Here is a 21,115-nt window from a genome sequence, read left to right as displayed (position 1 = left end):
GATCACTGTCTCCAGAGATGAAAACTCACAAAAAGCAGCATGAGCCACATAATGAGAAGACAAGGAGGCTGGGTGAGGGGCACTGTGAAATTAAGCCCTACTGTGACCTTAATAAGTGGTTGCCCTTAGGCAGGTCATTTAATCTCTGGGTTTCTTCATCCGTAAAATAAAGTCAATAGTTCCTTCTGGCCTCCCCCCATTGGTCTGTTTGAGGATCAAATGGGAGCGCAGCTGAGAAAGTGATCACCTACAGTGCTGCTTTGGGGATCCATTAGTGCCTGGGGCACCCTGTGCCTGGGAAATACTTTCCAGTAGTCTGTTCCTCAACATCCCGTTCTCTCTCAGGATGACTCTTTTTATTTAAGCTTCCAGGATAGCTCTTTCTTCTGGGAAATCTAAGTTAAGCACCCTTCCATTTACCCCACCCAAGAAACAGAATTCTGATTTTATCCAACCTGTTCCTGCTGGAAGAACGACAGACCACAACCCAGTAAGGGCCGCAAATGGAATCTGGGCACAACAGCAAAAGGATCATTTTAGCAAAAGTCAGGGCTGCAAAATGCACTACAGCCCCACCTCTCTTACTCTCTGAGCCTTGATTTCCTCACCTCCAAACTGGAGGTAATGTTTCTTATGTCAGAGGACTGCTATGAAGATTGGATTAAATGAAGAAGAGCACTTTTTAACTACAAAGTGCTATAGAACGTGACTTTAAAAAAAATCAAAACATAAACGGAGAATGTCTTATATATTTTCATTTCTCTTTCCTACTGTGGAGTCTCACTTTGCCCTACTGGTAAATATCTCTTACTGAGGGCTTCAACATAAACGAAATAATATCAATCCTTAAATTTGCGTAGCCACTGATAGTTTGGAATTAATCACCCAGTAATAGATGAATGGTCAAGTAACTTTATAAAAGCTACATGGAAAATATGAGGAAGAGCCCAAGGGAAGTGCCATTTAGAGATGATCTAAGTCATGTGTATTATAACAGTATAATGGCAAGTGCAGGGAAATCACTTATCAGAACATGTGGTACAATTTAAACATTCCATAAGTTATTTATTAATATTATTTCTGATCTTTAGCAAAGATGCATGAAGAAAAGCAGGAATAAAATACATCTAAAATTAACAATAGTTGTGCTTCTGTCAAGAACATTGAATTTCTAATGGACTAAAGACTATATTAAAACAAGATAAACTCAAAATGGATGAAAAACCTCAATGTGAGGCAGGAATTCATCAAAGTCCTAGAGGAGAACACAGGCAGCAACCTCTTTGACATGGGCCACAGCAACTTCTTTCAAGATACATCTCCATAGGCAAGAGAAACAAAAGCAAAAATGAACTTTTGGGACTTTATCAAGATAAAAGATTTCTACATAGCAAAGGAAACAGCCAAAAAACATAGAGGCAACCCAGGGAATGGGAGAAGATTTTTGCAAATGACACTACAGACAAAAGGCTGATATCCAAGATCTATAAAGAACTTCTCAAACTCAACACCCCAAAAAACAAATAATCAAGTCAAAAAATGGGCAAAAGACATGAATAGTCAGTTCTCAAAAGAAAACATACAAATGGCTAACAGACACATGAAAAAATGTTCATCATCATTAGCCATCAGGGAAATTCAAATCAAAACCACATTGAGATACTACCTTACACTAGTTAGAATGGCAAAAATTGATAAGACAAGAAACAATAAATGTTGGAGAGGTTGCGGAGAAAGGGGAGCCCTCTTACACTGTTGGTGGGAATGCAAGTTGGTGCAGCCACTTTGGAAAACAATGTGGAGGTTCCTCAAAAACTTAAAAATAGAGGTATCCTAAGACTTAGCAATTGCACTACTGGGTATTTGCCCCGAAGATACAGATGAGTGAAAAGAAGGGCCACATGTACCCCAATGTTCATAGCAGCAATGTCCACAACAGCCAAACTGGAAGGAGCCAAGATGTCCTTCAACAGATGAATGGATAAAGAAGATATGGTCCATGTATACAATGGAATATTACTTTGCCATCAGGAAGGATGGATACCCAACTTTTGCACCAACATAGATGGGACTGGAGGAGATTATGCTAAGTGAATTAAGTCAAGCAGAGAAAGTAAATTATTATATGGTTTCACCTATTTGTGGGACATAAGGAATAGAATGGAGGGCATTAGGAGAAGGTAGGAAAAAACGAAGGCAGGAAAATCAGAGGGGGAGGCAAACCATGAGAGACTATGGACACTGAGAAACAAACTGAGGGTTTTAGAGGGGAGGGGGTGGGGGGATGAGTTAGCCCAGTGATGGGTATTAAGGAGGGCACATATCGCATGGAGCATTGGGTATTATACACAAACAATGACTCATGGAACACTACATCAAAAAGTAATGATGTACCGTACGGTGAGTAACATAACATAATAAAAAAAAATACCCTAATTAAAAAAACAAATGCCAAAACCTACTTAAGTTTATTTCACTGCACTGATAGTGAGTAGCAGAAGAAGGATTCAAACCCAAGTCTTCTGACTGCAAATCCAAGACTCTTTCTATGACATGAGATTGCCACCTTGATTTCACTTCTTTTGTATTGTCTGTATGTTTAACATAGATAGAGAATTGGGTTTCATATATTTATTATGCCAAAGTGCTAGGATAGAAACCTTGGTGGGTTTAGGGGAAGGCAGACAATAAAACACACTGTATATTCCACAAAAATGAAGAGTGGGAGTTACTTGACCCCCAGCCACTGGAGGCAAGACTTCTCATTTAAGAATAAGAGGAATGAGAACATCCGCCCCACCACTTCAGATTAATGTGTTGGAGAGAAAGATCCCATCTCCTCTTGCCTCCTTAAGTACCATATACAAAGACATCTTGAGTACATTCTACTGAAGAACTACTTCATTGCCATTATAACACAATTTTTGAGACTTACAGAGTGTCAAGATGTTCTCCTTGGTGCTGCCTTAATGGATCACTTCTGAAACGATACACACAATTTCTTCAAAAAGTTCTTTCCCAGTAGGGCCAAGAAGGACAGTGAGAGGAGGAGATAAAGTTAAGATAAATACCATCCTGTCTTTATAGCTATAGAAGCATATAAAGCTCCAGGATGGGCTGGGCTGGAGGCCTGGGTCCTAACTAGAGTCTTCTTAGGGTTCTATTCTTAATAGTTTCAGCTAACTGGGAACTAGCTGGAGTTGATGGTTGCATCTCTTCAGTTCTTCATTTGGCCTCTCTGTCCATCCTCCTCATATCCCCCACACAAGTGCCTTCAAACTAATTTTTCTAGTTTTACTGAATAATCTACCTGTATACATACATTTAGAACATCACAAAGCAGCTCCTCTGAATTGGGGTGATAGTCCTTGGAATATGCCTTTACTGACTTAATGCTATTTAATGCCCTTAGAGACTATAGAAGACAAGTCTGTAAGAAACAAATGTCGTGAGGATCACTTAAGATAGTACCTGGATCCCTATGTAAAGCCATCCACTCAACATCTCCATGCAGATGCTCTATGGACACCTCACACACCTTTTGCCCCCAAACTGTACTGAGTTCTTTAAAAAAAGCAAATGACAAGACTGTTTGGATAATTAAATGAGATTACATGCACCAAGTTCTTTCTGCGACGTTCGGGATATGGCATGTTCTCGATAAAGGAGAATTACCTTTTCCTTCTAAACCAGGGATGGCGGTAGAGTGAACCCATCTGTTTCCCAGGCCAAAGACCACCAGCTGCCTTGAACTCTTTCCTCACAGATGCTTAAACACAGAGATCCACAAAGTCCAGCTCTGTAGGTTATTAGTTCACCTCTCAATCCCAAACGCACCCTTCAGCACATGCTCTATGCTGAACAGAATTCTGTGAAGCATTTCTTCTTTAATGTGTGCCCAATGTTACACTTTTGCAGTAGAGAGCACAAGAGGGATGAAATAGAAAAAGGAGGATTTTTATAATTTCCGGCTCATACTGGGGGTCAGCAGTCAGGTGTGAGAGCAGCAATGGCCTGGGCCCTAGCCTCAGGCCCAGAACACGAACCCTCAGCAGCCTTGCAGCCTCTGCTTGGCAGTAAGCTTTCCTCAGCTGCCTGTTCAGGGTTCACCCCCTCTTCTGTGAAAAAAAGTGACTTTCATGGAATAGGATAATAGGTTTTAGGTTTTTTTTTTTTTCCCTAAATGCTGGAAAAATATTTCAATATTTTGGTATATTATTATAGTATCACAGCCACAGACATGACATACTTTTGAATTTCATCGGCTTTTTAAAGACATTCTCTCTTGCTTTCTGGAGTTCAGACAGTCCACGGAGCCATACATCAAGCTCTAATCTCTCATATTTGCTGACTTCCATGGTTTACTCGTTGCCACCAGGGCTGATTCCAAGTGACTAATATGGCGGCATGGAAGGTATAACTAAGAAGAGGTGTGAGGTAACACCCCCTTCCTGTAGCATTTCCATGATACAAATACCAGAGGCATGAAGAGCAAATGGAACAACAAAGTGAAATCAAGAACGTCAGAAAGTAAGGAGGCTTGAGTTCATTATCTTTGCTTTAAATTGAATTTACTCGGTGTGGAATTTTATGTTTTAATAATTAACAATCAGCTCTCAACATTGCTGAAATGGTAACATTCACCGGTCATAAGCCTGCATGAACCGGTGCAGGCCGTCACTGGACTGGATTCCGCTGATACCGCGTGGTTTCTAATGCATCAGCCAGACTTCCTGCCCCTCCACCCCCTACGCTGATCCTTCACATGTCAAAGATGTGCACACCCTACTCCGTCAGCCATGATTCCAAATTCAGTAAAGCGCTGAAAATGGCGACTGTGACGGAAGCCACGTCTGAACCCTCACGCAGCCTATCACTCTACTTTTAATGTCACGTATTTTCCTGAAAAAAATGTTCATGTGCTTGATCATGGAGGGCTGTCCCAGACCTCCCTTGGGGACATCAGATAAAACACATATGCGTTGTTTTCCCTTTCAAAATTTTGAAAAATTCTCAATCTGATTCACATCTGGTTCCAAAAGTTTTAGATAAGGGATTGTGGGCCTTTAGTGATCCTTATAAAGTAGAAATAGAGTCACACTTTGGTTACCCATCAGTGCCACCCCATAGCCTACGGGGCAGAATCTAAATTCTTAAACAAGATGCTCAGGGCCCTTTAGCCCTCACGATCATGCCCACCCACATCACCCTCCTGTATCAAACCACTTCTGGGACTCACCACTTAAAGGTTGAGCTGAGCTCATTAATCACCCCACATCGACACATCACATCACATCCTTTGGGCAAGAATCAGAACCCAGCTAGTGCAAGAATGCAGTCTGCCTTCTTCGCTTTTTCTGTTATATGCTCTTCATCTGCCTACTTCCTCCTCCTTCACCTCCAGTTCTCACCTATCAAATGGCAGTCACAAAACCAGCAAGGCTGTCACACACATAAAGCAAGTTCATGGACACCAAGCTAGCTTGTCATGTGCCCTATAGTTTAAAGGAGTCTTCACTCTTACATTCTGAAACTGAAAAACTTGTTTGAAAGCAAACATTCTTTAAAAATTGCTGGATAGTAGCTAGGGGCTTCTCATTTCCATAAAAGAAGCTAACCATTGATGTGCATAAAGCCCAGTCATTTCTACCACACACAAAAGCCTTACATTTGACAAGAAAGAGCCTTATGTGGTTGGTGCAGTTGGGGGAGCTGATCTATAGAACAGTCTCTGCAACTCATAAGAACTGAATGGATGGGTCTCATCCCATTAGAAAAAAGAGAGAAGGAGGCAAGAGTAGCCCCAGGCTCTCACCTTTCTGGGCCTGAATATTTATAGGTTTGTTTAGGCGTGTTGTTTTGTTTTGCTTTGCTTTGCTTTGCTTTGCTGTTGTTATTTTGGGGATTTGGGGTTTTGTTTGATTGTTTTTATTGTTGTGTTTGCCTTCCCTACATCGGTGCACTACAAAAACTTAAGTGTGAAAGGTCATTCAGAAGGTCTAGGCGTGCCCTTCCTTTGACAAATACCTCCCATCTTCTGCTTGAACAGTCAAAGTGACTCAGAGCCTATTCATTTAGCCCAGATGCCTGACCCATCTTACTTACAACTGGCTCCGTCCATGACAAGAAGGCGGTCTGAACCAACTTTAAGGCTCAACAGGCAAAGAAAAGCAAACAGCAAATTCTTACTATCTAGAAATGACTTAATTGCATAAGACTGATGAATCAAAGACATGTACCCCTGAAACAAATAATTCATGTTAATAAAAACAAATAAATAATTTTTTAAGTAGTTTTTGATGGAGTGTGGGAAGAGGTGTAAAAGGATTTTGGCAGAGAGGAAGACCAAAGAGAATAAAAAGGAACTACCATTTACAGAGGGGAAATGAGGAGCGCGTGGCTGGCTTAGCTGGTTAAGCATCTGACACTTGGTTTCAACTCAGGCCATGATCTTGGGGTCTTGGGATTGAGCCCCATCTCAGGCTCCATGCTCAGCATTCAGTCTGCTTTGGATTTTCTCTCCCTCTCCTTCCCCCTCTGTCCCTCCCCTCTGTTTTCTTGCACTCTCTCTCTAAAAATAAATAAATAAAATCCTTAAAAAAAAAATAAAAGAGGAGAAATGGTTTCAAAGTGCAAATGGAGGAAAGTCTGACAGGGAACAACGATTGCTTAAAATTCCACATGAACAAGATACATCCCTCATTAGTGTCTATGACATAAAGAAATACCACAAAGCAAAAGAGAAACAGTTGCCAGATAGTCCTTACCAATTCTTTGAACTTCCCATTAGGTTCAGAGCTAAGTGTTAAACTTGGGTCTTTGGGGCACAAATTTATCTGAAAACTCCTGGATTTATCTGAAAACTCCTGGATTTATTAATCATCCTAGTTGATGTTAAATCAAATAGAATTATGATGCTAAGTCTCAATGCAGATCACACAGTTTCATTTATCTTTGGACAAATGATATACCTAGGCCTTTATAATCACTGAACAAATATATTTAAACAAACAAACAAACATAAAGCCAAATTTCTATACAAATAAGACAATTCAAACACATAATATTAAAGAAATTGCTGATTCTATTATTTGAGAATTCAAAATGCCACCCCTGATTTTTAAAGACTGGGTTTGTACATTTTTTTCTAATCAATGAAATGCACTGTAGAAAAAATAGGTGTCTATTTCTGATTAGACCTTAAGATTTTAAGTAGACATCAGTCCTAATCAAGGTAGACATTTTATTTGCACAAATCAAATTTTACTTTGCAGATGGAAGGTGGGTATGAAATGTGCATTGGTAAAAGTCAATCAGTAAAAAACCTGAATTATAGATTTTTCTTTTCATTAGAGATAACCCGGAGATGAAGGAGATAGAGATGGATGGGACAGGAATAAAGGCAGGGACAACCAAACAAACAAAAACAAAAGGCCTTTACCAATAGTTAGAACTTGTGAACAGAGGAGGGACACTGACATCTGTTGAAAATCCACTATGGGTTGGGGACTTTGCTAAGAATTTTACCATGCTATCTTATTTAGCTCTTATAATAATTCCTCAGATGCATATTAGTATCTCCAGGGTATACATGAAGAAACAAATGCTCAGAAATGATCAGGTTGGTTTTCCAAACTCATTTTCACTCAATTCTTAGAACCCATTTGAAACAATAATGTGAGATGGTGGTCAGTCAGATGGATCCACAGGTGATCTGATTCTACATTCCACTGACTGAGGGAGTTTTGTTGGCTTGGAAGGTTGAACATTCAAGTGTTACCCATCCCCCCACTTATCCCCACACCTCCCTTCCAAAAAACTTGGTTAAAGAAGATGTCCTGCCCAGGGGTGAAAGATTAAATGATCCTCTACTCAAAGTATACAAATTACTGAGCTTTTCTTCTGGACTCTTTGAAGCCGGAAACCTTACTGAATCAACTGAGTATCCAAAATGGAGTTCTAAGTACAGTCTCCATTTAATATTATGGATTCTGTAGGAGGGAAGAGGTGCTTCTTTCTGTTATTATGTAAATTCTATTATATGAATATATTACTGCTATTCTGTAGCAGAAAAGAGATGCCTCTTTCTCTTATTATATGAATATATTATTATGTGAATATATTCCTTTATCATTGTAAAGACCATGGCATTCCTAATAGTCTGCTGGTAAAAGTCACAGATTCTAGAATCTCAGGGCAAGACACAAAGATAACCATCTTCTTGGTGTCATTTGCAATTAAAGCCGTTAGAGCTAAGATAGGCCTTAGGATGAATAGAGCACTTATTAAAGGAAAGGAATCAAGTATTAGACTTGGTTTTTATCCTAACTCTGGACTGGTGGCCTGTCTTCTCTATCCTGCATGATTTCCCTAGTTTCATGGCCCAGGTTATTACACAAAAGATAAAATTCAAACTATATACATTGACCTCATTCATCTTTTTAACCTTCTTTTCCACTGTCCCCAGAGTGTGATGGGTTAGTAGCCTGATGTGCTGGAAGGAGAGTATTTATAAGAGACAGATTAGAACCAAAGAGGTGGGTGAGGAGGCCCCTGCAATAGTCCTTGAGAGCCATGATGAGGGCCTGTGAGAAAGTTAGAGTGATAGCTGAGTGAAGCGACTCACCAACCTCACCATACATCAGCCATAGGGCACCATGAAACTTTACTCTCTAACTGGGGGATATGTCAATCAATGATCTTACCTGGCATCCAGAATAAATTCTTTCACATGTCTGTCTCCTATTTTGTTACAGTGGTCTTAAGGAAAATGCCAGATTTCCACTGACCTTCACTTAGCCATAAGTACTCACTCTGTCAAGAGCCAGAAGCCTTGAATTTTCTCTCCAGAAGTCTCGGCTATGTGCCCTTTCAAGTCTTCCATGGCAGTCTCAATGGCCCCCGGCTGGATGGAAAAAAGAAAATACCTAGTTTAGAGAAATTGAGCCCTCTGTGTGCTTATGATTAGTGAGTATAACCCACAGCCTCCTCCGGAAAGTCGATGGGAAAGATAGCTCTTGCATTTGTCTGTTTCTTCTAGGCACAGCCTGCCGGGGAGCTGAGTCATGAACTCTGGTATTTACAAAGCTGTTCTCCTTGAGTGGGACCAAAGGGATCCGAGTGCTATCTCCCATGATCCAACTCATACTTTCTCACAGAAATGATGTCAGCCATTTTCAGAGGGCCAGTTTTCCTCAATAAACATGTTTAACAGAAATTTCAAAACATTTAGCAATATATACATTTTTAAAATCAAACGTTTCTCTCTTCAAAGAGCACATGGCAATAAAAGACCTAAGAGAAATCCTTTTCTAATATTTTGACCATAACTGTAGCTGGGTCTGGGCAATTAGCTTTTTTGTCTCATTATCTTGCATTCTTTACCCTTCTCCAAACAGGTGCTCCCAAGCATGGGCCTACCTCTAGTTCAAAGTTGATTAACCCTTTTCCTGATAAGATATTCAGAGATCTCTAGCTCAGTGATCCCTAAACTTTCAGTGCACATCAGAATCAGAAACACAGATGTCTGGGCACTGTTTCCAGCTTTTCTGATTTAGTAGGTCTGGAATGTGCCCGAGAATTTACATTTACAACAAGTTCCCAGGTGGTGCTGTTGGTGTGGGCTATACTATGAGAACTATTGCTCTCTAGACCGTTATCTTCAACCCTGGCTACACAATCAAAATCACCAGGGGAGCTTTTAAAAATCCTAATGCCCAAGATGCACACCAGGGCAATGATATCCAGATTCTCAGTGGATGGGACTCACATATCAGTACACCAGGATTTTTTAAAGTGTCCCAGATGACTCTAATGTGTAGACAAGTTTGAGAACCACTACAGCCCAGGGATTATCTAGCCTGAGCAATTTCATTTTATAGGTGTGGAAATGGGGGCTGTTGTGGGGAAGTAAGTTGTCAAGTTCATTCAGCTAAGAAGTGGTAGAGACAAAACAAGAAAACAGACATTTCATTGCCCCACCTACAAGGTAGTGCTGGCCTCATCCTCATTCCTGAGCTACTGACAAGTAGGTTGTCAGTTCTTGAATATCGTCTGTGTAACAGGACTTTGATACTAACCACCTAATCTTTTCTAAATATTAACATTCCTAATCCCCCCAGCCTGAGACCCTTCTCTCATGAAAGGAAACGAAGACACTAACCTGGCCTAGGACCCATTCAAATGCCTTTTCCTCTTGGAGGTAAAGAGGTGGTAGATTTGGGTTTGCTCGCTTTCTCAGTCTATGATGAAAGGCTTGGAACATTTTGGCCACAGAGTCCATTGGTCAAGAAAAAGACCTTAGAATAGGAGAATCCATATACAAAAAAAAAAAAAAAAAAAAAAAAAAAAAGGAGAAGAATGGCACTGTTTCAGAGGAAGTGGTAGGAATGGCACAGAGCTTTCCCAATTTAGCTCTGCCCCTCCCCGTCCAACTCACTGGACAGAGCCCAAGTCATCCAGGAAATGTCCATTAAACAGAGTCAAGTGACCTGGGCTCTGGCTCCAGATCTGTCGTAAATCAGTTCTGTGATCTGTAGCTAATGGTTTGAGCTTCCTTAGCCTACATTTCCTTATCTACAAAGACAAATGAGGAGACTGAACCAATGCTTTCCAAGCCAAGCTGATGATGGAAGCCTCCTGGAAGTCTTTAAGAAAATATGATCATAGCCCTGATACTGAGACATTCTGAGTTCCTCATTTTAACACATTTCCTGCTGAATGGAATAGTCAGCCAGTGGACTGAATGATTTCTGACTCCTTTGTCATCCTCAGCTGCTAATTCTTGGGTTGTCAGGGAGCTAACATGGCTGCCTATGTCTGCTGGAAACTGTAAGTCATAAAATCAGTTAGTTCTGGAGGATTAATCAAGTAGACCTTGAGCCTCCACTGACAGAGAAGGTTGTCCCAACATCACTGTTCTACCCACTGGCAGGACCAAACTAGGCTGGAGAGAAATCCCCTATGATCCCACGACAATGCTCCCATCTCCCAACCTGAGCTCCCCAGGATGCAGCCTGACTTCTCCAGACCAAATCATCCTTTCTTTGATGACTCATCAGGCTATTTTTCCTGTCTCTCCTCTTATATCCACATAATTTCTTCCTCTAGCTAACATAACTCAGTAGTGAAACTAATACTTTTCAGAAGAAGAAAAAAAAAACTGCAAGTGAAATTGGAGAATAATGAAATAATCCTAAAATAAGCATTTTGTTGAATGCTTTTGCACCAGGCACTTTGCCAGAATATGTGAAGATGAATATAAGATTGTAGAATTTCTCAAAACCTTACTTGTCTTCCCTATGGAAAGCAATTGGCAAAATCTATCAAAATGATCTATCCTTTGATCTACACATTCCACTTCTGTGAAGTCATACTATGGCTGCTCTTGCATATGAGAAAAATGACAGATGTATAGACAGTGTTCTCCACAGACTTATTTGTGAATAGAAAAATTTTGGAAACAAGGCAAATATCTATCTGTAGGGGACTTGTTAGATATAATAGGAGACACATCCATACAATGGAACATGATGAATGTGCAAAAACAATTAGAAAATCTGTGCTAATATGGAAAGATTTCAAAATGTATTACTAAGTGAATGAAAAAATGTTCAGAAGAAAGGGCAAATATGCCACATTTTTTATAAAAGAGAGGAGAACAGATAAGGATAAATATTTGCATGTGCTTATCTATGCTAAGGCAACTCTAGAAGGATACCTAGAAAATGTTAATTGTGGTCCCCATAAGGGGAGACACTTGATGGGACAGTGGCTAGAGGTGATGTTCTACTGTACACCTTTTCAAAACCTAAACATTGGACATCACTGTGGTTTTTATGAAATGGCTGGGAAGTCTCTAGAGTTCTGTCAGTGAGTGTCCTCACTGAGTGTGGTGTCATCACCTTTAGCAGAAACAGTGTTTGTGCCTTTATGGAACAGTTAATCACTGTATTTTAATATTTTACTCTCTTCTGTTTGCCATTGTTGGTTAACTGGAATAAATTAATTGCTGCCATTCGATGTAGAAAACGAGATGGTGTGTGAACACTCTGACTTGTGCCCAGGACAAGGTTTAGATCTCAAACTTTCTGCTCACCATGAGACCCATATTATGTCCTTATTATTCCAGATATCAGTTTACTCATTTGCTGGGTGGGTAAGATAATATTAACTATAACAGAGCTGTTGGGAAATGCCAAAAACATATGGGAACATTGAATAATAAAACACTGTATTTTCATTCTTATTGTTAATATTAAATACAGGGAAAATAGTCATACCAGGATTTGGGGGTCGAATGGTCACGGAAATGGAAAAATTAGCTTGAAGACGCCATGTTGCCTAAGACTAATAGGAAAGTACAATGGAATAATAAGTACCCATCATTCAATATGTGTATATTTCTAATGTTAAATTTGAAGAAAAATTATGAGGGGGATCCTTATTTATAAGTTATTATACAGCTGAGTAAGCAATATCTGTTCTAATAGTTCAGCACTGAGTATCTTCAGTCAAAACAAACCTACTAAGGGAATTTCAAAGACACGTGTGCGTGTGTGTGTGTGTGTGTGTGTGTGTGTGTGTTTCCCTACCTTTCCTGAAGCTAGACTAGCCAGGGGCCAGTTGTCACACAAATAATACTCCCATCTGCTGGTAATAGTTTACCATGTACTAGATCCTTAGACCATAAGAGGAGAGGGCAGCATAGAAAGGAGTGCTCCCAGGGACTCACACACAATAAGATCTCTCTTGTGAATACCATCATGCCCAGATAGAAATCACTCCATGGTAAACACATACAGGAAGAAAAACAGCTCTAAATTGGATGCAATTTGTAAAGTCCAGGGCAAATTTGTCTCTCTTTGAAAATAAAGGAAATGTTGCCTATTTTTTTATTGGTAAGTGCCTGCCCTCAGAAAGAAACACCACTTTTATTACAATCTTCAAGGGATTTCACTGTAAGGAGGGGAATCAAGAAACCTTTTGCCCAGTGAGATGTGTAATTTCTAGACCAGGAAGAAGCTCACACAGACAATAACAATACAACTAATATATTTAGTTGTTCCCAATGCAAGAGCAAGACACAGGGAACCCTATAGTAAGAGAAGAGGGGAAGGGAGAGAGTATGAAAGCCAAATTAGTGTCATGAAAGCAATGACATCTTGCTACACAATGGGAAGTCCCAAACCTGCTTATTAAAGTCTCGTTCCTCACAATAGAACACAGGCTATAAAAAGGCCATGGGGAACCATTAATTAAATATTAAAAGATCAAATAGTTTTAGTCCCATTAGTTTGTATGTAATTTACATTCTCAAGTATAAATTTAGAGATAATTCCCCATCCCTAATCGCTTTCAACTTTCTGATAAGGTATCTGCAAATATAGAGTCCTACAGGGAGTTTAAAAATATCTTTCCCCATGCGTATCAAGTATTGTTCCTTTCATAAGAAGTTGCTTTTGAATATCAGTCTCACAACTAAAGGGATTATCATAATATACCTCGAGTTATTAGCCTTGAGTGGTACTTTTGTTCAGAAAAGGCACTAGGCCTTTTTTAGATATGTCTAGGCAATAAAATAGCAAATGAACAAAAACAGGAGGAAAAAATTATCCAAGCAGAGTGACGGTAAGTGCTTCAGACATTCATTCCTATGAACTCTCATTCGTTGTCCAAGGTCAGAGGCTCTGAAGGGGTGGTAAAAAGTGTCAGGAGTCCTGGCTCTTAGTCTTGGCATGGCCCTTAACTGCTGGTTGACTTTGGACAAGTCATGTCTTCTTTGTGTGTTTCAGGGGTTGGACTGGATATTCCTCTAAGGCTCCTTCTGGCTCTGAGGAAGAATGTCTCTATGTTGGAAGGGCACAGTTCAGGAAATAAATAATAGTCTGGAAGTCTGTGGATAGGAAACAATATCCCAGATACCCCATGAAATAACATGAGAGGTTTAAGGAACCATATTGACTTCTTTTATGATCTGGTATGATCTAAGGCATTAGAGGTATGATCTAATGCATGAGGTTATGATGCTTGAAAAATGACTCTTGGGGACAGCTGCGTGGCTGGTTCAGTTGGCTATGTGTCCGACTCTTGATTTTGACTCAGGTCATGATCTGCGGTTCATGAGATAGAGCCTCTTGTTTGCCTTGGATTAATTTAAACTTCCAGACCAGTCACATCTTTGCATATGCAGTCTGACACTCATATAATTGACTTTATAATTGGCTTCTTTCTTATCATAACATTGGGGATCTGCTCTCGGTACCCAAGAAACTCAGTGACATTCTGCCACAGCAAGCCAAAGACTAACTTTCCTTTCTGGGATAAAAGATATAAGTAGGAAGGGACATCTGGGTGGCTCAGTGGTTAAGCATCTGCCTTCGGCTCAGGTCATGATCCCAGGGTCCTGGGATCGAGCCCAGCATTGGGCTCTCTGCTTAGCAAAGAGGCTTCTTCTCCCTCTCCCTCTGTCTCCCGGCTTGTGCTCTCACTCTTTCTCTCTGTCAAACAAACAAATAAAATAAAATCTTAAGTATATATACATATATATGTATATATACATATATATATATATATATATATATATATGTAGGAAACAATATGTCCATCAAAAGTTAAATAAATTAAATCATATCTCTATAGTGGAATGTTATTGAATGGTGAAAAATGATTTTATGGAAGTTTAGCTATTGACATAAGAAATATTTTTATACAACCAATTGTACATGTGAGGAGGAAAGTAAAAGAGAATATACACCAAAACATATAAGCACACACTCAGTATACTTTGGTTAAAGTTGGACAGGAAGATTATGGTGACTTTTACTTTGCTTATTGACATTTTTCTTTTTTTTTTTTTCAATAAACCACCTTCTGTGAAATGGTCTTAAAACATTTAATAAAACAAAATACTTGATCAAGGAATTCCTCAACTCATTTACTTACTGTTCTTCTGAATTTACAACCTATATGCTTTAAATTCTTGTACTGTAATAAACTTATTTCTTTTTAATTGCTTCATGGGATCACAGAACTATGAATTGGGAATCAGAAAACTTGGGTTCTAACCCTAGCTTTAGCACTTGTTACTAGCCTCTTGGGGAAGTTGGTGCTCACTAATGGTTATGACACTGGACAAGCATCCCTCTATAAGCCTTAATGTTGACTAGCTCATTGGTGCTCCAGGTCTGGTCTGTGGACAGATTGCATCTTATTGCCAGAAGATATGTATGAGGCTTTCCTCTAGGCCTATTAAGTCAGATGAGCATTATCACAAGATTTCCAGGTCATTTGTCTACATGATGAAGCTGGAGAACCAGGGGACCAGATCATCTGTCGACCTTGTTTCAGCTCTAAGAAGTGATACTTTATGATGAATCTTTCATAGATCTGAATCATTCAGAGCCAGGGTCTTATTGAATTATTCCCTGAGAAGTGAATTAGTTTCCTTCACTCAAACCTCTTTACTACTATAGATGCTATACATCTACATTTGTGTCTCCCTCTGGAAGTCATGGTGAGGTCATGGGCGCTTAATGTCATTCCTTATGACCAAAACAGAAATGGGAATGTCAAATCAACAGGAAAGGAAGAAAGCATTCATTATAGCAATGAGAAGCTGCTTATGAAATGTTAATAGATGTGCCATGCATTATACTAAGAATATTTAGAACATTAGTGCCACACATTGTACTAAGAATATTTAAACCTCTGTATAAAACTGGTATTTTATCTACTCATTGCAAATGAAAAAATTTATAGATAGATAAAGATATAGATAAAAAATATAAAAATACATATAAAGCACATTCATTACACACACATGCTCACAGAATATTATATTTATATATATAAATACACACACACACACACACACACACACACACACACACACACTGTTTCTTGGTCTGAAGGAGAGCAAATGCTGAGTGCCTTGAGCATGTAGCCCTCTCAGCCCCTAAAGAGTCCTCAAGTCTACTTTAAATTCATTAACAAGATTAGAAGCTTTCCCTCCCAACCTCTTGAGAATTTAGAGCTTGTTTCTGTATACCCAAGGAAGAAGATATTCTTCACATGGACTGGAGTCAGTCACTGGCTCCCTTAGGAAAGGGCTGTAAATGCAATTGTATTCGATGGTGGGAAGACCACTGGACTTACAAACAGGAGATATGGTTTCTAGCTATAGGCATTCCACTAATATCGTGCGACCTGGCCAGGTCACTTCACTCCACTGAAGCTGTAATATGTCCACAATGAAACAAGAATAATAAGCCCTCCTCAGCCTACCTTACTGTGTCACTCCAGGTGGCCTCACTGAATAAGTTACATAGAGCCACACAAATAGAAGCATCACTCAAACAAAGAAAACTCCATGGTGGCTTTACACTGTCGATGTAGCTAAGCTAGAACTGCATTTTCTAGAATTTCCTTTCCTATCTGTTTCCCAGTTAGAGTTGGCCACAAGAGACATTAGTGTCAGGCCTGCAAGGCAGAAAGTGACACCTCGGTCATTTCCCTGCAGATCAGTGCAGGACAGCAGCCACTGTGGCAGCTCGTGTTCTCGGCCTCTTCACTTGACAGCATGGGGCAACTTCAGGCCCATCAGCAGAGGCAAAGACGATAGCTTTGCAGAGCCCCCCGCCCCCCCCCACAGCCAGCCCTCATAACTGCACCCGCTTCTGAGCACGATGCCTCTCTTATTCCGTACCACTCATGGTTGTTATCTCATCAAGCTGTGACTGATACATCATCATTACCAAAGATGAGATGACTTTAAAGGGGGGGGGGGTTTGATTTCCTTCCCAGATGTATCTTACAACTTAATTTTGCTTATTCAATAAAGTTCACGGGATTTGGAAAACAAACCATATGCTCCGCATATGTTACCACACACACACACACACACACACACACACCCCACACACTGAGTCAACTTAATTCAACTTTTATCTTAACCAAAGATGTTCTAAAAACTACCAAATCAGGATTCGTTAAAGCTTTATATATTGTCACATCTTAGCCACAATTTATTCATAATATTGAGTTGAAAAAAAAATTTTTTCAAAATGTGTCCCATGTATTGCTTCAAAAATGAGATGGTCTCCATTGCCACACTGTGCAATCCCATTTATCCACCGACTGATTGTGGCCTGTGAGCCAGCAATTACTGTGTTAACAAGAACCCTGAAGGATTGGGAAAGAACACTGATAAGTAGGAAGGAGAGTTTGAGAGAGAGAAAGTACTCAAACCCAGGAAGCACTCTCCACTTGATCTAAATGCTAGAGGTTCAAAATTTCTTTTTTTCTTTTTTTTTTTTTTAAGAGAAAGAGTGAGCAGGGAGGGGCAGAGGGAAAAGGAGAGAGAATCTCCAGTAGACTCGATGCCCAAGACAGAGCCTGACATGGGGCCTGATCTCAAACCCCCCAGATCAGGACCTGAGCCAAAATCAAGAGTCAGATGCTCAACAGAATGAACCACCCAGGCGCCCCATTCTTTTTTTATATCTAGACGTACAAACTCCATATCCATTACTCATTCTTCCATTTGCTCTCTCAGCTCCAATGCTCAGGAGAAAGAGCTCAGGTTCAGAAAGCAGGCAAGGGTTTGGGATTTCGAAGTGCTACTCCCACACTATAATCCCAGTATCCCAGTGTAGACCCTGAGGTTCAACCTATTCTCAGCAAGGCTTTCTACTCCATCACCCCGTCTTTTTCAAACATGCAGCAAATACCCACTCTGCACACACAGATTTATATTCCAGCTGTTTGGATTTTCTCTCCATAGGTCATTAATCTATGGAGATCAAGGTTAACATGAGCACAGGACTGAGGAGCCAAGGATCCATGGAAAACAGATAACCAGCTTCTCCTCAACACTACATGATTATCAAAAAAAGACAATTAACTTCTCTGAAGTTCAGCTCCTTCACCTGTAAAATGCGACAAGGATAGCTAGCTAATTCATGTTTATTATGACTGTTAGGTAACAAATGTGAAAATACTTGGTAAAACTTGCAGCATGTATAATGATATTAGAATATTCTAAAGAGTAGTCTTGTGTAGTATTTTAGAAGGTCAAACTGTAACCTCAAAAATTTTACCCGTGTAGCGAAGTACTTCCGTGAGACAAAAGGTCGGTGATAAGGATTGGGGTAGAGGGTTGATTCAGTCACACTTGTCTGCCTTGAAATCTGCCTTGGCTCCGGGTCCTTGCCTGGGTCCCTCTCCTCCATGGACAGCTGGTCAGTCTCAGAGGGTTGGTCATCTCCCTCTTGCTTCAGAGACACAGGGTGGAATCCCTCAAAACTCCTAATCGTTGACATTTCTTCTACCTAAAACAAAGGAAAAAACAATCTTCTCAGTAGGAAAAAAAAAAAAAAAAAGGGGAAAGAAGTCACCTCTGTCCTTTGCTCTGACAAAAAGTTGGCAGTGTGCAAATGATGTTCCTGAAACTGACAAAAGCACCCACACGTTATCTAAACAAAGGCACTAATGAATCAGTTCAATAACACAGACACTACCACCCTGTTAGGCCATTTGGTGGGGGGGTGTAGGAGGGATGGGAAGCAGAGACCCTCTAGACAGACAAAAGGTGGCTGTAAGTAGATCCTTCCCCCGCCCCCCCCCCGCCTTGAATCCCAGAAGACAGGAAGCAGAGTATGGAGATGGGAGTATAAAATAATTACCAAGCAATCGATCTTCAAGATTTCATAGAATTTTTGCTTAAAAACCCATCAGCCTGACAACTTATTTAACACTTAAAAGGAATGATAATGCACCTTTTCCTATGCTGCTTGTGTAGTAATAGGGCACAAAAGCACTTAGAACTGAGCATATTTTAACTCAAAAAACAACAATTCCAAAATTTTATCCTAAGGAAATAATGTAGACAAATGCCCAAAGACATCAATATAGAAGGTAGTTCATCACATGTGTCTAATAGTAGAAAAATACACAACTTTATGTCTAATAGCAAAACATTGTGTATAACAGTCACATTAGACACTCATGCAATACTGTTTCTAATACCAAAAGAATATAGTAAAGTGAAGAACCAGTCAGTAGGGAATTGGTTAAATACATTATATCATAAAGTGAAATATAATTTACATTATATACATTAAAAATGTAAGTGCATATTTTTACCATGGAAATCTATCCAAAATATATTGTTAATTAAAAAAGATTATGAATAATTAACAAATTATTAGATTCAAATGGGTTAAAAATAATTCAAAAAGACAAAAAAGAAAGTAGAAAGGAAACTGGAAGTTGAATATGTATATACATGTATTATGTGGCAGGGTTAGAAAATATCTAAAAAGAAATAAAATAGAATATTCATGGTTATTTCTGGATGATAGGTGATTTTCATTTTTTGTTTTTAGAAGTCTCTGGACGCTTGCAATGATTATTTATATATGACTTAAGTAAAAACACAATAAACTTAATCTATTTCATAAATACACAGCACAATTGAACAAAATAAATAGAAAGCACACACTACTCTAGTAAAAAGCGCCTCCACATCAGGTCACCATGCCCAAGCTGAGGTCAGATAGTCTGGCCTGCAGTAAGTACACTGTCCAGGCTACACAGAAGGTGGGTTTTGTGCCCTGCTTCACTGTGACTGGGAACACCATCTTATTCTCAAAGCTACTTCAGTGTTCCTAAGTCAGATAAATCCCATCTCCTCAATTCCTGTGAAACACTAGACCATGAGAAACAGCCCCGACCTCAGCCGTGTACTCTTAACATTGGAATTAAGAGAGGTAAAAATAGTATGAGCATATAACCTATTGCCTAAAGCTGGACACTTTGGAGCATGAAAAGCGCACTATTAACAATTATGTCAGAATGAGAGGAGTAAACAGGGCCTCTGTCAGACAGAGGTGGACGTACCCAGTCACCCTGCAATGTTTGAATGCAGGAGAAAACACAGCTGGTTAGGGGACTCTGTAGGTCACATGATGGGTCCCCCATCGGATCCTCCCAGCAACCCTACAAGATGGTTTTACCTATATCTCTCTGGGAATCACAGCATTTAGGGACCCACCCAGGGCACACTCAGATAGCTGTGGGGGCATCCGGATGCCCACCCTGGGCTCCCAACCGGGCTTCCAGACCAGTCCAGCGCGCCCATCCTGAGGCACGCTGTGTTACAGCAGGATGGCTTTGCTGAGTCTTCAGTAATTTTTTTTAAGTTAAATGCACAAAAGGCAGCTATTGGCCTGTAGGAAATACAAGGCACACCCATAGAAGCAGAAGAAATCGTGTGTGCGTGCACTTGTGTGTGTGTGTGCGAGAGAGAGAAAGACAGAGACAGAGACAGAGACAGAACAATCAGTGAAGTACTTCAGCCTCCCTGGCAGGTCTGCCGCCTCAACCACCCAGCAGGCTGTTAGAAGGAAGAGTGTTTCTGGAGTTCCCTGTAACCTGTTAAGGAAGATTTGTGCCTTTGGGGGAAGGAAAGCCTGCTTCTGTATTTGCCACACTCTGCGAACGCATGCCTCACAACAGACATCTGCAGAAGGCTCCTGTGCCTGGAAAACAGGGGGAGGACTTAATTTGCACCACTTCCTCTCCCTCAGGCTGTCTTCTCTGGAAACACTCTGGGAAGAGAATCAGAGCACTTTGAGACCAAGCTGTTTGAGATCCAGGAAAGAAGGAAACTCAGCTCCAGTTCAATTCTTAACAGCCATGAATGGTGGAAAATGGAGACTGGCCGCCTTAATCCAGGATGATTCCAGCTCTGCTCTGGTCACGGGGACATCTTTGCAAGGACAGCAAATGTAACTTTCTCTACAACCTCCCCAATATGAGGGGAGCGCCCACATCGAAGGGGCCAGCTCCTCTCCTCATCACCCTCTTCCCAGACAATATATTTCCCCAGCGCAGCAGATAAGCTCTTCTACCTTTGCCTGAATAGTGGACATTGAAATATTAAAAGCGTATTAATACTGAAAACAAATCCAGACAAATTCAAATGTTTTTGCTGCTTCACATGGATAAAGCATGCCTTGTGACACACCCATTTGGGGCCATTTATAATTTAAAAAGATCATTATTCTCTAACACTCCATGAAATCTTAAGTTTTAGCATTTAGTACTCAAATCA

At 40.2% G+C, this 21,115-nt stretch overlaps 1 protein-coding gene across 2 annotated transcripts in view; it reads right to left on the bottom strand.

The window, feature by feature from the left end:
- Positions 1–21,115, bottom strand: part of TPRG1 (tumor protein p63 regulated 1) — a 148,209-nt gene that overhangs the window by 99,832 nt on the left and 27,262 nt on the right. For both annotated transcript variants that reach the window (XM_044251983.1, XM_044251984.1), the window contains exons 2-3: positions 18,099–18,329; positions 8,814–8,905 (exon numbers count right to left, since the gene is read on the bottom strand). In XM_044251983.1, the coding sequence (XP_044107918.1) occupies positions 8,814–8,905; positions 18,099–18,320 (314 nt within the window). In that variant the 5' untranslated portion in view covers positions 18,321–18,329. The remainder of the gene's footprint in view (positions 1–8,813; positions 8,906–18,098; positions 18,330–21,115) is intronic.

Source organism: Neovison vison, chromosome 6 (assembly GCF_020171115.1).
Source record: "Neovison vison isolate M4711 chromosome 6, ASM_NN_V1, whole genome shotgun sequence".
Taxonomy (NCBI): Eukaryota; Metazoa; Chordata; class Mammalia; order Carnivora; family Mustelidae; genus Neogale; species Neogale vison.
This window is presented reverse-complemented; position numbering and strand designations above follow the sequence as displayed.